We start from the raw sequence: 13,217 nt of genomic DNA, 5'->3' as shown, positions 1-13,217 counted from the left end.
TTTCTGAAGTTATTGGAGTGGTTTGTAGCTATATTGCTGTGTTGTGGAGTGGTCTACTGTGGAACGGTGTACAGGCTCTAACTGTACCTCCTTTGTGTGTGTGTGTGTGTGCGCATGTGTGTGTGCTTGGTCCATTTTCTCCCTTCAACAGTGAGGTCCTAAAAACTGGTAGTGAGAGTGCCTGTTTTTTTTTTAAAACAAGACCAGACAGCATAGAGGTGAAGAGATGTATAAATCAATAAATCAATAAATCAAGGCACATTAAGTCACATAAGGCTGGTCCTTCATTTTCTCTGGAATTACAAAGTCTTAAATTCAACAATGTTATCAATTCAGTCATACGCCATGACATAGACTATATGGAGGAATACTCAAAAGAGGGTAATATCTATTAAAAGGAGCATCAGTTCAGCATAATCATATCATAACATATGACATTGACATTTGTTGTGAATAACCGCCAATATGACCAGTAAATGCATGTCTATATAATCTCAACACAGGATGCTGATAAATGTGACTAATTTGCAGCTATATATGCAGCAGTTTGAAGGCTGTTTTTCCCAGTTTGTCACAACAGGTGTCAAGTCATGATTATGAGGGATTACATATTGAGAGTAGTTTTCTGAAGCTGGGTGGCCAGACTTTCATAATGCATGCATCCCCACCTCAGAAAGGTGATAAAAGTAATGAAAATGATGTCAGCAAAATGACAGAATGAGAATGTAAGTGTATCCCTTAGATGCCTTTACAAGCCAACTTGTCCACTGTGCTGGGATACAACATTCATATGCTGGAATAAAAAAAAGGCCATTTACAGTTTCCAAATGTATTCAGCAACTCCTGCTCAACAGATTTGTCAAACAGTACAAAAGTGTGTTTCCTATGATTTGAAAGAATTGCCGAGATGAAAAGAACGGAGGAAGAGATTCATGATTAAGCATCAAGACAATCTCAAGCAGAGAACAAGAGCAAAAAGGAGCTTGGGAGTTATTGATTGATATTTTTTTTCTTTTTTTTGTTTTTCCTAAAAGGTTTACAAATCTGAAAGTCTGAAAGGCAAGGACAGAAGAGTTGAGGGGAGGCGGGGGGTGTTTCCTGTAGTTTCTGTGGAGGTTTTACATTTCTTGTCAAAACCCCAGATTGAGCCACTAGGGCTAAGATTGGAGTGATTAGTGCTCTTCCAGCCAAGATGGAGTGTCAGCACCTGGCATTTTCAACTTGATGTGGAACTGCTTGAGTGTCTGTTCCAGCTGCTGTTGGTTTCCTGCGTAGTATGCTGCTATGGCATTATGGAACAGGATGAGCTGGTTATGCAATACCTTCACCTGTTTGGGAAGAGAAAAGAGATGAAAAAAAAGCACAGCTGAACTGAAAGCCAGTAAGTTGGCCTTAAATGATGACATGATATGTAGAGCAGAACTAGCCTCTAGCCGACCTTGTTTTCTTCCAGGAACTTCAGCTTGATGGAGACGTCGTTACGCATCTTCTCATACTTCTCACGGTGAATCTGGAACTGCTGCTGGGACTGTTCTATCTTGGGCATGGTGGTGGCGTCGCGCGGCCCCAGATTCAGCTCCTCCAAGTCTGTACGGTACGCATCATACTCAACCCTAGGGGTGGATTATTCATTAAATAGCATTAGAAATATGTATTACATGCGAGTACACGTTCATATTTAGAAACAGACATGGGACTCTAATGTCGGGTGATGTGTACACATTACCTGGCGGCTTCATACTGCTTGATGTTAATCAAGGTGTCTTCGATTGTTTTGTCCACAAGTGTGTTCACGCTAGAGATGAAGAAGCTGATGGCACCCAGCAGTGTCTCTCCATTTTTGGACAAAAGCTTTTGGGTGTCAGCATTGTAACCAAACTCCTCCTAAAGGACAGAGTGAAACTAATTTTAGTCGTCTCACTACATTATGTCTATCCAGCAGTGTTATCCATGGTAACTAAGGTGAGTGACGATACCAGTATCACATTTTGCTAGCATAGTACAGTAGTCTTCAGGTGTTAAAGTTGTAAGGGTAAAAGTGAAGCCAAGTCATCTTAATGTAACACTTGAACCCATGGGGAGGCCACTGTTTCCAAAATGTATTAAAAAAAAATAAATGAATATGCAACATAGGTAGACTTTTAAGAGATGAGTCATTAAAATATAAAATCTACAATGTCAGATCCCAAAGGAACATCTTCATTCATTCAATCACTCATCCTAAAGACAAACAGAATAAAGTGATTTGAGTGACCATGGTATTCAAAACATGCAGGTAGTAGCGTATATAAATCCCAAAACACAACAACTAAACATGCCCCCCCCCCCACGAATGATGCAGGCCTCCCTTGGGCCAATTAGTAACAAGTAAACAAATGTTGTAGCGCCCCCCCCTTAGGCCAATCAGTGCAATTCTAAAAAGGCCAGAATGGAGCACTGAGATGCATCATTCCCTTAAGTTTCATGGAAATCCGGTGTCCAAGATATTATCCGTGATGGATGGACGGATGGACGGGGCCGATCCATAGTCCTTCCCCTGATTTCATCATGGGGGACACTTAGAATGACTTAGAGGAAATGGAAGAGGACCTGCATATTAATAAGACATGGGTCTTTACTGCCTTTTAACTTATCAACTTCCTAGTTTACAGTAAGCATTGTCATATCATTTATACATTATGCTTCAATAAAACATACTACAATAAAATAGTAAGATTAAAAGTCATCTAATGTGTCTAAATGGGGTCTGGGATTTGCATTAGTAAGTGATTGCTGGTTTTTGGCCGGTGAGAATATCAAAAGTCTGGAAGATTTACATTCTGGCCCGCACAAGGCTGTAGCCCAAATAATGCCACTGACAATTTGAGTGATTTGATATAGTGTAGACTAAACTGCCATGAAATTGACATGTACAGGTTCCACTTCAGAACATCATGCATACAAAAGACATAAACTATAAAGTTTGAAATTATGCAGTAGATGACCCACAAGGCAGTACAAATGTTCCATTATTTTATTATGACTCCTTGTTGGGACATCATGTAAGGATGATAACAGAACTCTGACTGACCTAATCTGACTGATGTAAACATATTAACTCACATGAAGTTCTGGTGACTTGAGGCTAAGGTCGGCGAAGGCATCCCCCAACTGCCTCTGTGTCTGCATCATCTGGGACAGCTGATTGGCCAGCGTCTGGGCCAGCTTAATCACATGCTCGTACTTTCTCTTGTTGTCGCGAAGCACTTCGATCTGAGCCTCCAGCTCCAGGTCCACGGTCCTCGAGCCCCGACCCAGCTTCTCTGACAGGATCTGCCTGGTGCACTGTGGAAGACAGCTAGTTTAGGAACTTAGAATAATTATAAACACTAGTACACATTGATAAAGAAAGAGATTAAGTGCATTTTATCATACTAAGAGTGACTGTATGGAGCCTCTGTGTGTGTATGTGAGAAAGAGAGAGAGAAAGAGGAGAGTGTGCAAAAGATAAATAAACTAAAGACTTTGAAGAAAGAGAGAGGGGGGTATCAGTCATATGTGTCTGTCAGGTTGTGGTATAGTTCACTACTCTGCCATCCTAATTAATTGTGAGAAGATACAGAATGGGACTAAAGGTGAAAGAAGATAAACCACCTACTCAAAAGAGAGGGGAAGAGGTAGGAGAGAGGTCGTTTGAAGAGTGAATATGAAGTGTGTGTGTGTGTGGCAAAGAGAGAGAGGATTAGAAAAACTGAGAGAGAATCAAGGACGGAGAGGATTACTTTGTATGTGTTGATGCTCCACTTTCTCACTAGGTCCAGTTTTTCCATGGCAGGGTTCTTCAAGTCATCTGCAAGGACCATCGCTCCGCTCGTTGGCTGTCCTTTCATAGTGCCTGGACAATTAAAAGTCATTCACTTAGGGAGTGATTGAGTTACTGGATTGGCTGACTAGAGAGTTGTGGCAAAGATTAGGGAATTACAATACAGGTGTAGTAAATTTTAAGTTGTGATATCACTCATCAGTCATTTCGCCGCATGTGTCAATGCCTGAACATAGACACAATGCTAAGGCAAGCTGAATTAGCGGTGTAAGAGGACGCTGATGGCATCTCGATTGTTCAAATCAAAATGAACCTTGAAATACAATCAGTCAGAATTTTCCCCTTCAAAACATGGTTAACAGTCACAGTAAACAGTGATGAGAAGTGCTTTATTGTGGTTTTGGTAGAAAGGAAAATGCTGAAAGAGACTATCGGTGCCAGGTTTTGCGAGGACACAGGTTGCAAGCAGGAATACCCACTGAGATTTCTGTGAAAGCAGGTTTTCTAACCAAAGAGAATGCTCTAGGCATCAAGAGGTTGCATGATATCTAGAAGTAGATCTTAGGAAGAGAACCCTTGGGAGTATGTTAACAATTATTAGCCATTGCGAAGCAGAGAACTACCTCAACCAGCCCAAACTTATGGGAGGAAAAAGGTTGGAGAAGGAAAAATTCTCAAGAAAGGAAGAAAGAAGAGAGAGAAAGGTTTGATTCTTAATGGAGCATAGCCTGTGGGGACAACGAGAGGGAAAGAAGCTGATGAAAAAGAAAAGGTAGAATGCGGTTAATTGTGTCCAAATGGCAACAATTCGGTATCATCTTGTCCATCTAGTCCATCGCTGTGGGTACCTTTCTCAGCCTGACTATCGCTGGCAGAGCGTGCCAGGCGGCTAGCGACAGCCGAGCTGGGAGCTACAGGTGCCACGGGAGATGTGGGCTGGCTTGCTGACCCTGGGAGATACAGCATTCAAAGTGATCATTCATTAGTATGTTGGATTCACCATCCCACCTACAGAACTGTAAGAGGGGATTTCCCACTTTGAGTTTTTGTAGCAGGGTCTCAATTTTGTTTTTTGCCTCAACCAAAACATACCTTGACCCATGAAAACCTGGAAAATAGTCATGGCAACATTGTGGCAAACTGGCTATATTAGCTAGCGCCTCTAAGGGAGGATTTTAATTTGCATTTGCAACAAGGACATGATAATGAAAAGGAAAGGAGGGTTACGAAATGGAGATCAGAGGCAATTCATTAAAACTCAATTGGATGTCCACCTTTACAAATTCAAATGTCTGCCTCTCAAATTTCACAGAGATTAAAACCAAAACTGGAGCACTGGGGATACAGTTTGCAAACATACAGTAGCATGCTACAAAACAATCAAATAATGCAACAGGTTGGACAAAGTTTGCTTTTAAAAGCCAATTTCTAATAAGCTGTCCATCTCATACAAATCTCTAACTAAATGAATATAAAAATCCCTTAGAATATTAAGAAAATAAGTACTGTATGTGGAGTAAAAAAAAATTAACAAAAATAAACAAAACAACAATAAAACTAGGTATTGTATTCTTTTTACCTTTGTATGGTCCTGATTCGATGATGCCCTCTGTTGATGAAGCAAAGTTGCTGGAGGTGACACAAGACTCTGACAGGTTCAGGGGCCCGGGGGCGCTGGGGAAGGAGTCCTATGGACCGAGACAAATAGGGATTATGTGAAGTGAGGTTGATATATCTGACAAGGTTGTCCATGCCCATACGCAAATATTATGTTACTAACGCCAGAGGACGAATTCTATTACACAATGTTTAAAAGGCTTGAATCCAGTTCCCAATTAACAGAAACATCCCATCTCTCACCACACAGCCAACCTTTTAGTACATCATATTCAAGTATGCCTCAATCGATCCCATGAAATATTCATATTCCAGCCCCTCTGCCATCTTTTAACGTGGTGCCTTGACTGTAGTTAATATGTGAAAAGTAGCTTAGCACTAGTTACATGCTTGCCAGCTGTGAGCGTATTGGCAAATGAAAATATAGCATTGAAAACATATAATATAAAAAAAAAAAAAACAGGTTACTAGCACAGATATTTCAGACATACACAGTTCAACAGAGACCCTATCCTGTTTCTATCACCACACCTTGCTCTTCTGGCAAGCATAATAATAATGTCTGCTCCCTTGCCAGTGACTGGCAGTGTGACTGTGAGCCATTATGGGTAACAGTGGGGCATCTGGTGGCGCTGCCAGCTCACAGTTAGATGGATGAGAGGGGGAGGGCACCCTGAGGTGCTCCATCAAAATGACTTCACTACAGCAGCACCCCACCTTGACTGCTCGTCTACGCTACTGCAGAGCAGTCATGAAAGCATAATGAAACCTATTTCACACACTTGGCCAAAGCTGCCAATTCATTACATATTTAATCAGTGGAAATTTAATAATTTTGGGCTAGGTTTGCATTGTTCATTTTCATCCAAGAGTAGAGCTTTTTAATGTAGAGCCCATTTACTGAAAAATAACACACTTGATGCATCTAATGCTAGACATTACAGCAGCAGGGTGGCCTTGTGGTTAGAGAGACCGCCCCCCTCGAGCAGAGGACCTTGGTTCAAGCCCCACCCGAAATTTCAAAAACTTTACTTCCATGACAACCCTGCCTCTATGTGTAAATCAGTACATTATGTTAGACACTGATTCTGTTGATAGCAATAGTCAGTCTAGAAACCTGGTTATTATAAAAGTACTGGGCTATAGCAGATTATCAGTTTCATAATAAATTATTCTCCTCTGGTTATAGAGTAAAGACAGGGGTCTACTTGCAGATCCTCCTGATAAAGACCATACAGAAAACTTAAACCTGCCCGAAAATGGGAATTTCAACTAATCTGCAATTTCATAAATAGCTTATTCTTTCTGTCTGCAAAGAGGTTTGGATTTGTAACCATCCACTTTCTAAGACAATTCTAGATAGTTTTGAAAGATGCTGTCATGGACAACATGCAGACCTACACAGGATTTAATCAATGTATGCAAACAATTTCACCTCTGCAACATTTTATTACAGAAACAATAGGTGCTTTGTGATTCAATATACTGACATGGATGCCATGCGCTGCTGATGTTGTGGGTTTGGATCCAGCTTGTGCCCTGTATCATGTCGGCCATTGCAAATGTTTGTTGCATGCTTTGTTGCATATGTTAATTCAGCGCTGATCAGCACTTGGTGTTGCAACACTAATAATGGCTCCCTGACAAAGACTTCTATCCTGTATCATGGCAATGGTGTTAAATATGAGTGACCTGAATATGCACTATTCAGTAAGCTTACACCACTTATTTCCTGCCAACACTCACTAGAGAACTAACATTTTGCTTGTCACCGAAACATATCCCACAGTGAAAGGAGTCAACATTCTCTCACTAACAACAATCAGTGCAGCACAACTGACATTCTTGAAATTAACTTGCTCAAATAATTCCTTATATATGTCTGGAATTTATCTAGCAAGAGCTAAATTGTAGGGGGGAAATGGGCATCATTAGCTGACTAGTTTGCAGCTGACCTGTGGGTCTCCCATTTTACAGCTTGACTACTGGCCTGCTAGCCAGCAAGGCAAGCTTTTAGTTTTATTTTGTGAAAATATACTGAAAAAGACAGACAGAGACAGACAGAGTAGGAGGCTCTAAGCAGGCAAGCCCTTACCCTCTTGAACACTTCCTCAGGACTCTGATCCAGGTCTCCATTGCTGGTGACTGGGATCTCAGCGGCTGAGCTTCTATGGGACTCCTCAGCCATAGTGCTTTCCTGTAAGGAGGAAGGTGAAATGTAACAGGTTATTCCTCAAAGCCTTCCTCACCAATCTCAAGAAGAGAGACCGCCATTGGCCAATTAAGAAAAGAGGGCTTTACTAATAGGATATGGTAGTTGTGGGCTGCCATCTTGTGGACACTGCCACGTGTCAATTACCACAAAAAAGATAGCCTCAATGTGTTCTTCCTTAGCACAACTCCTCATTTCCAAAATACTGTATTTTGGCCATTCCACACTTCTTCAGTAGTTTGTTTCATTAATTTTCCAGACAAGATGGTAATAAGCCTTAGTGAAGACAGAAATTTTGCATCAGTATGGTGTTAGCCAGAACACAACTTCTTGTGAAACAACTGAAATCCATTTGCAACACTTTTTTACCTTTCTTTTTTTTTTTTTACAAAACAGCAGTCTGAAAATATGTCTGCAGCTAATGACATGAGTATGGTACACATCTTGTGTTAAATGTGTCATACAAGTTTACTGCATGTGCCCTACCCATTCAGCTACACAAAAACTGGAATCAAACCAGTTATGTCAAAGATCTATTGTTCTCCATAGCAATGCTCTACACAGAGAATATGCAGTCAATGTCTGCCCCATGGAAATACAGGGTTTTATGCTTTACAATGACATTGATTATTTCTGATCAAGTTCAACTATCTGGGTCATGCTCTAGGCCTAGTTGTTATACTCCTTCATTGCAGTGTGGCCTAATGTATTTTCAAAACCTTTTGATGCAGCAACACACATTGAACAAAGGCCCGGTTAAGCTAAATGTAATAAACAATCATGTGGAAGAACCTGTTATTTTCCTTTTCAAGTCATACATGTTCCCTCATATTTTATCTGCTAAACTTGCCTGTACATTAACAAGACACTGTCAGTAGTTGCAGGCTATAGGCATATTTGTGCTATATTCTAGTAAAATTGTTGTGGCTTTATCATTGTAGACTAGGGATCTGGGACACTTACCTAATCATTATAAAGCTCTGGATAGGAGATGAGTCCTAATTGTGTAAAACCATGTGACTTTGAGTCACAGTTGGCAAAGTCTAGTACTACTGAAAAGGTTTATTATCACCAGAAATTCCAATTTGCATCTTTGAACAAGATCCTACTACCCCTACTCCTACTCGACCGGTCTCTAAATAATGCAAATAGCTACCAGATCACCAGGTAATAAGATCCAGGTCTAGTCTAAACTGACTGACTGGTTTAAATGAGTGACCAAAAAAGTGAGTTGGGCTTATATTAATGTCTTATATTTCATATAAAAGCTAGCATGTTCACTTTAAATTTATTTTTGAATGAAATGATGCTTTTGGACTGTAACTGCACAGACATAAGGAGACAAAACTCCATCAAAAACTGGGCATTGCTCCTTCTAAGGTGAATCAGCATGTCACCATAAAATGATGCCAGGCCCATATGAGGATTTAGGGCCTCACAGACTGCCAACAATAAATAAATAACAAAATCAACTCAAGACAGCTTTCTCAAAAATAGCTGAACTGAAGGTTTAATTGAGGTACCAAAGAGGTGGGCTATCCATTTCATAATAACATGCTCAGATATTTTGCAAATACAACAAGAGCAGATATATAGAGCTTTGCTTTGTTTATAATGTGACATCTGATATGAGTGTTAATGAAGGGTTAAATTTGGGCCCAGAAAAGTCAGCTAGATTGAAAAAAAAAGCATCCTCCTCCATTAAAGCCAGAGGTCTTTACTCTAGTTTTCTGATACATTCAGCCATAATATAACAGATTAAAAAGAAACCTTCACTTGAGGTCAATGACCCAAGTCAAGCTCTGTAAAATAATGTCATATTGAGCACTGTGTGACAAAGATAAGACAGTCAGTGCCTTGGGTGTCATGTAACAGTCACATAAATACTTGAAGGCCATCACGACGCCCACATGCAGGCAGGCAGCACAGACATGCACAGGTCGGCTTGTCAGGCAGACTCCTGCCTGACAGCCCTCCTTCAGACCAAGTTTAAACAAGCTGTCTGGCGGTGGCACATCTCTGATTACATGCATTCGAAAAAGGTGGAAAAATAAAAGACAGACTGTAATACAATTTGCTGACTAGCAACAATGTTTCCTTTTTATTCATTTAGCTGTGTTGGCCTGCCATGGCTGGAAAAAAAATCACCCTCACAGCTAGAAAAATGTGAACTATTACAACTGCAGATAAACCACAACTGTCTATATATCATGATATAAATATCCAAATAAGAGTCATTCTTGAACTGCAATACCTAGTGGAACTGATCCAGGAATGGGTTCAGGAGTGAACGGGCAGGTCTCAGAATCAAGATAATCCCACTTCCCATCTAAAAAAGACTGTACAGGAAAGACTGCCAACAATATAGGCCTACTAGAGCACAGATGCCTCAAGTGGTTAAGTGACTCCGAATTAATGAGGGCAAGGTGTGGTTTGTCATGGAGTGTGGTCCCTTAGAGTTCAGTAACCTGGAAACAAGCTAACATGAGGGGGAAGGGATGGATAAGGACAATGAGCTAATTATCCAATTAGCTGCGTCAGCCAAAGAGGAAAGAATCATGGCTTGCCTCTCAAACTATTCAAGAAAAATGTGAGGCAACGATGTGGCTTGATGCTGAGTTCAGGCTGCATAAAAGATGGAAAATGTATCTTATAGTAGGCCCTAAAAATTCTGGATGTCAACCGTGCTGGCCTTCGTTTAGGGCGACTTCATAAACCAGGGTTCATTAAAAAAAATAAAAATAATGATAAAATGTGTGACTTGTTCATTTGAATTTCTTAAATTCTGTGATGCAATACTGGCAATCAGCCCAAAACTGAATGTGAATCAACAGCTTGAGAGGTCACACATTCCAGCAACCCAACAAATCTGGGGCTGCCTAAGAATGTTAAGGCATGAGTCCAAATCCCTCTGCCTACAGTCATTTACCCAGCCATGTGACAGCGTATTGGATTCAAGAGCTCTATCCAGACACAAGCTGCATACAGGAGACACTGTGAGGGATTCTTATCGTTGCAGGGAGCAATCGATCATTCATTCACTCACTCACTCACACACACACAGAATCACTGTCATACCAAAGAAGGCACAATAGCTGTAAAGAAGTGCATAGTTACTGATAGCAGAAATCATGACTGCTATTCAACAAATCATGGCTCAATGACTCATATATTGTATAATAATAAACAGCAAAGATATATCCATCCCGACTTTCCTCCAATCACTTGTAGATAAGCCAGCATTGACATAAAGCAGAGAAAACGTGCAATGCCTCAATCATCCCCAAACACATTTGGCACATCACAGTGTAGCACAAGTGATTAGCAAGAAACCCACCAAGCGCACCAATAACAAACAACAACACCTACACCAGCTTTTTCCTAAAACCTCTAGAACACCACCAAAGCTGAAAGAAATTTGAAACATAGCCAACAACCACAAATCTAAAAAGGGAGAAACACACTAAATCAATTTACAGCTGTTACTCAAGTTCATGTTGTTGGTTACTTTAATTTTGGCTTCACAGCAGAACGCACAGAAAATTGGCATGATCATAGGAGAGAGAGTAGCACCACCACCACAATTTTTGCAAGTCAAGATCAAAAAAGCAACATGAACAAGAGCGCTGTAATGAAGGACTGAAAGAGGTTGATTGTCCAAAGTGAAGGTAAATATCACCTTTGTTTGAGTGCGAGAATCTCCATTTTCCTCTGGTGTTTCAGTTGTTTCAATATGGTGATCTGTCCCGTTTTCCCCATCGTCTACACTGCCAGTCATGTGTGCAGCATCACCGCTGTACTCCGCATTTCCTTCACTGTGTGTCACCTCACTTTCACTCTCTTGAACACCCTCATCCCCTTTCTCAACATCCTGGTCAGTTTCCTCTACATCATCGTTGACACTGTCAATATCAATGTCATAAAGCACTTCATCTCTGTCATCTCCCTCGCTATAGTCGTCTACATTCTCCTGTTTTACATCCTCACTCAAAGACTCCTCTGTTTTGTCAGCCTCCTTACAATCCATTTGCAGGTCCTCGGCTGAGGTCTTCCCCGATTCAGCCTCAAGACTAACTTCAGACATACCTGAAAACAGACAGATAGGATGGCATGAATAGGTCCTATCAAGTTAGCTGACTGATTCAAGTGCACAACAAACCCCAGCATCTGCAAGGGAGTAAAGTGGCAGAGCAGCTCAAAACCAAAGATACTGCACTAAAGCAATAAGAATAAACTGGTCTGTTAACTGCGTACAGAAATCACAAATCTGTTATGACAGTAATGTTTGAGGTAGGTACTGCATACTGTCCACTTTGTTGTATGTAAGGATCTCAGGCCTTATTCAATGAGACATGAAGAGGCAGGTAAATACCAGTAAACACTTCAAGGACTTGCCTTAGAGAGAAATCTAACTGCTGATAGAAGTCCAGGAAATGTTACTGAGATATGTATTTCCAGGCTTTCTGTGCTCTGCAGGACATTATGTCCTGTTTATTTCATGGCAACTGATTTTAGGTTTAGGACTTTTATGACATTCCACATTAAATAACATGGAGGTTATTCCTTGTGCGTTTTTGATGGCCAAAAATTACAGCAGTTGCACTGATGTGTGTTCTCTCTCTCTCTCTCTCTCTCTCTCTCTCTCTCTCTCTCTCTCTCTCTCTCTCTCTCTCTCTCTCTCTCTCTCTCTCTCTCTCTCTCTCTCTCTCACACACACACACACACACACACACACACACACACACACACAAGTGATCGGATATTCAACTAGGTAACTACGCAGCCCAAACATGACTGTTAACGTTAATTTGATGGCTGCATTTACGACCTCACCCCGGGTAGTTTACTGTAGTTGCCAAACATTAACCCACAGTATGGATGAGCTAGCTAAAGGCCGGAAGTGGCACACAAGTTAGGCTAGCTAATGTTAACGTTACCTTATCCCTAAAGTTACCATAGTAAAGCAGCAAACTGTCACGTGGCTAGCTGAGGTGACCAAAGCTGATAAACTGACTTTTTAATGGTCTTACTAAGTAACAAGATGTCACAGAGCTAACTGCTATACTGGTTGGCTAAGAAGGTTACGTGGACATCTTAGGATTGTAAGGATTCATCTAACGTTACTTTAACTTCCACCACAGTCAGTGTCAGCTAGCGCTAAAACTGCACTGAACTGAGTTAACATGAATGTAGCAAACCCGTTGACGTATTGTTAGCTAACGTTATAGTTAGACAGTAGACAATGAACTAGTGGAAAACTACATTACTAGCTAACTAACGTTAGCAAGCTAACTATCTGTCTAGCTAACGTCATGTAACTTAACGCCTAGAGAAAACTTTAGTTACCTGTCTGCGGCCGTGGCTAACTATTTGTTAGCGGTTGTAGTACTTCAAATCCTTGGTGCAATGTATGACGCGCTGGGAGTTGTCTTGAAAGGCAATCCAACAGCTGTTAATACAAACGTTACATAGATACACTAACTAGCCATCTAACATCCGCGCCCCTTGACTCTCTACAGGCTAGACTTGCCGTTTGGACCCCGGAAAGACCAATCCAATGTGGGCCCTCGACTGTCAATTATCTGC

General features: G+C 41.0%; 1 protein-coding gene across 3 annotated transcripts; it reads right to left on the bottom strand.

Annotated features, from left to right (window-relative positions):
- On the bottom strand, positions 1-13,164 carry arfip1 (ADP-ribosylation factor interacting protein 1 (arfaptin 1)). 3 transcript variants are annotated; one of them, XM_071914473.2, is made up of 10 exons: positions 12,978-13,164; positions 11,311-11,717; positions 7,515-7,616; positions 5,382-5,490; positions 4,651-4,752; positions 3,762-3,874; positions 3,103-3,324; positions 1,727-1,884; positions 1,439-1,613; positions 1-1,328 (listed from the first exon to the last, which is right to left on the bottom strand). In XM_071914473.2, exons 2-10 carry the CDS (start codon positions 11,713-11,715, stop codon positions 1,173-1,175), a joined length of 1,542 nt encoding a protein of 513 aa, XP_071770574.1. In that variant the 5' UTR covers positions 11,716-11,717; positions 12,978-13,164; the 3' UTR covers positions 1-1,172. The 3 variants fall into 3 exon arrangements, with proteins under 3 accessions (XP_071770574.1, XP_071770577.1, XP_071770578.1); XM_071914476.2 differs by lacking the exon at positions 4,651-4,752; XM_071914477.2 differs by lacking the exon at positions 11,311-11,717.
- Positions 13,165-13,217: the final 53 nt, after the last annotated feature.

The sequence above is a fragment of the Centroberyx gerrardi genome, chromosome 3 (assembly GCF_048128805.1).
Source record: "Centroberyx gerrardi isolate f3 chromosome 3, fCenGer3.hap1.cur.20231027, whole genome shotgun sequence".
In the NCBI taxonomy this organism is placed as follows: domain Eukaryota; kingdom Metazoa; phylum Chordata; class Actinopteri; order Beryciformes; family Berycidae; genus Centroberyx; species Centroberyx gerrardi.
The sequence above is the reverse complement of the archived record's forward strand: the minus strand, read 5'-3'. Positions and strand labels throughout refer to the sequence as shown.

Excerpts from the sequence above, each read along its gene's own strand:
- arfip1 (XM_071914473.2), bottom strand. The coding sequence starts at position 11,715 with ATGTCTGAAGTTAGTCTTGAGGCTGAATCGGGGAAGACCTCAGCCGAG. Across the intron at positions 3,325-3,761 it reads GGAGCATCAACACATACAAA|TGCACCAGGCAGATCCTGTC; the intron begins GTAATCCTCTCC and ends TGTCTTCCACAG. Across the intron at positions 1,885-3,102 it reads TCAAGTCACCAGAACTTCAT|GAGGAGTTTGGTTACAATGC; the intron begins GTGAGTTAATAT and ends TCTGTCCTTTAG.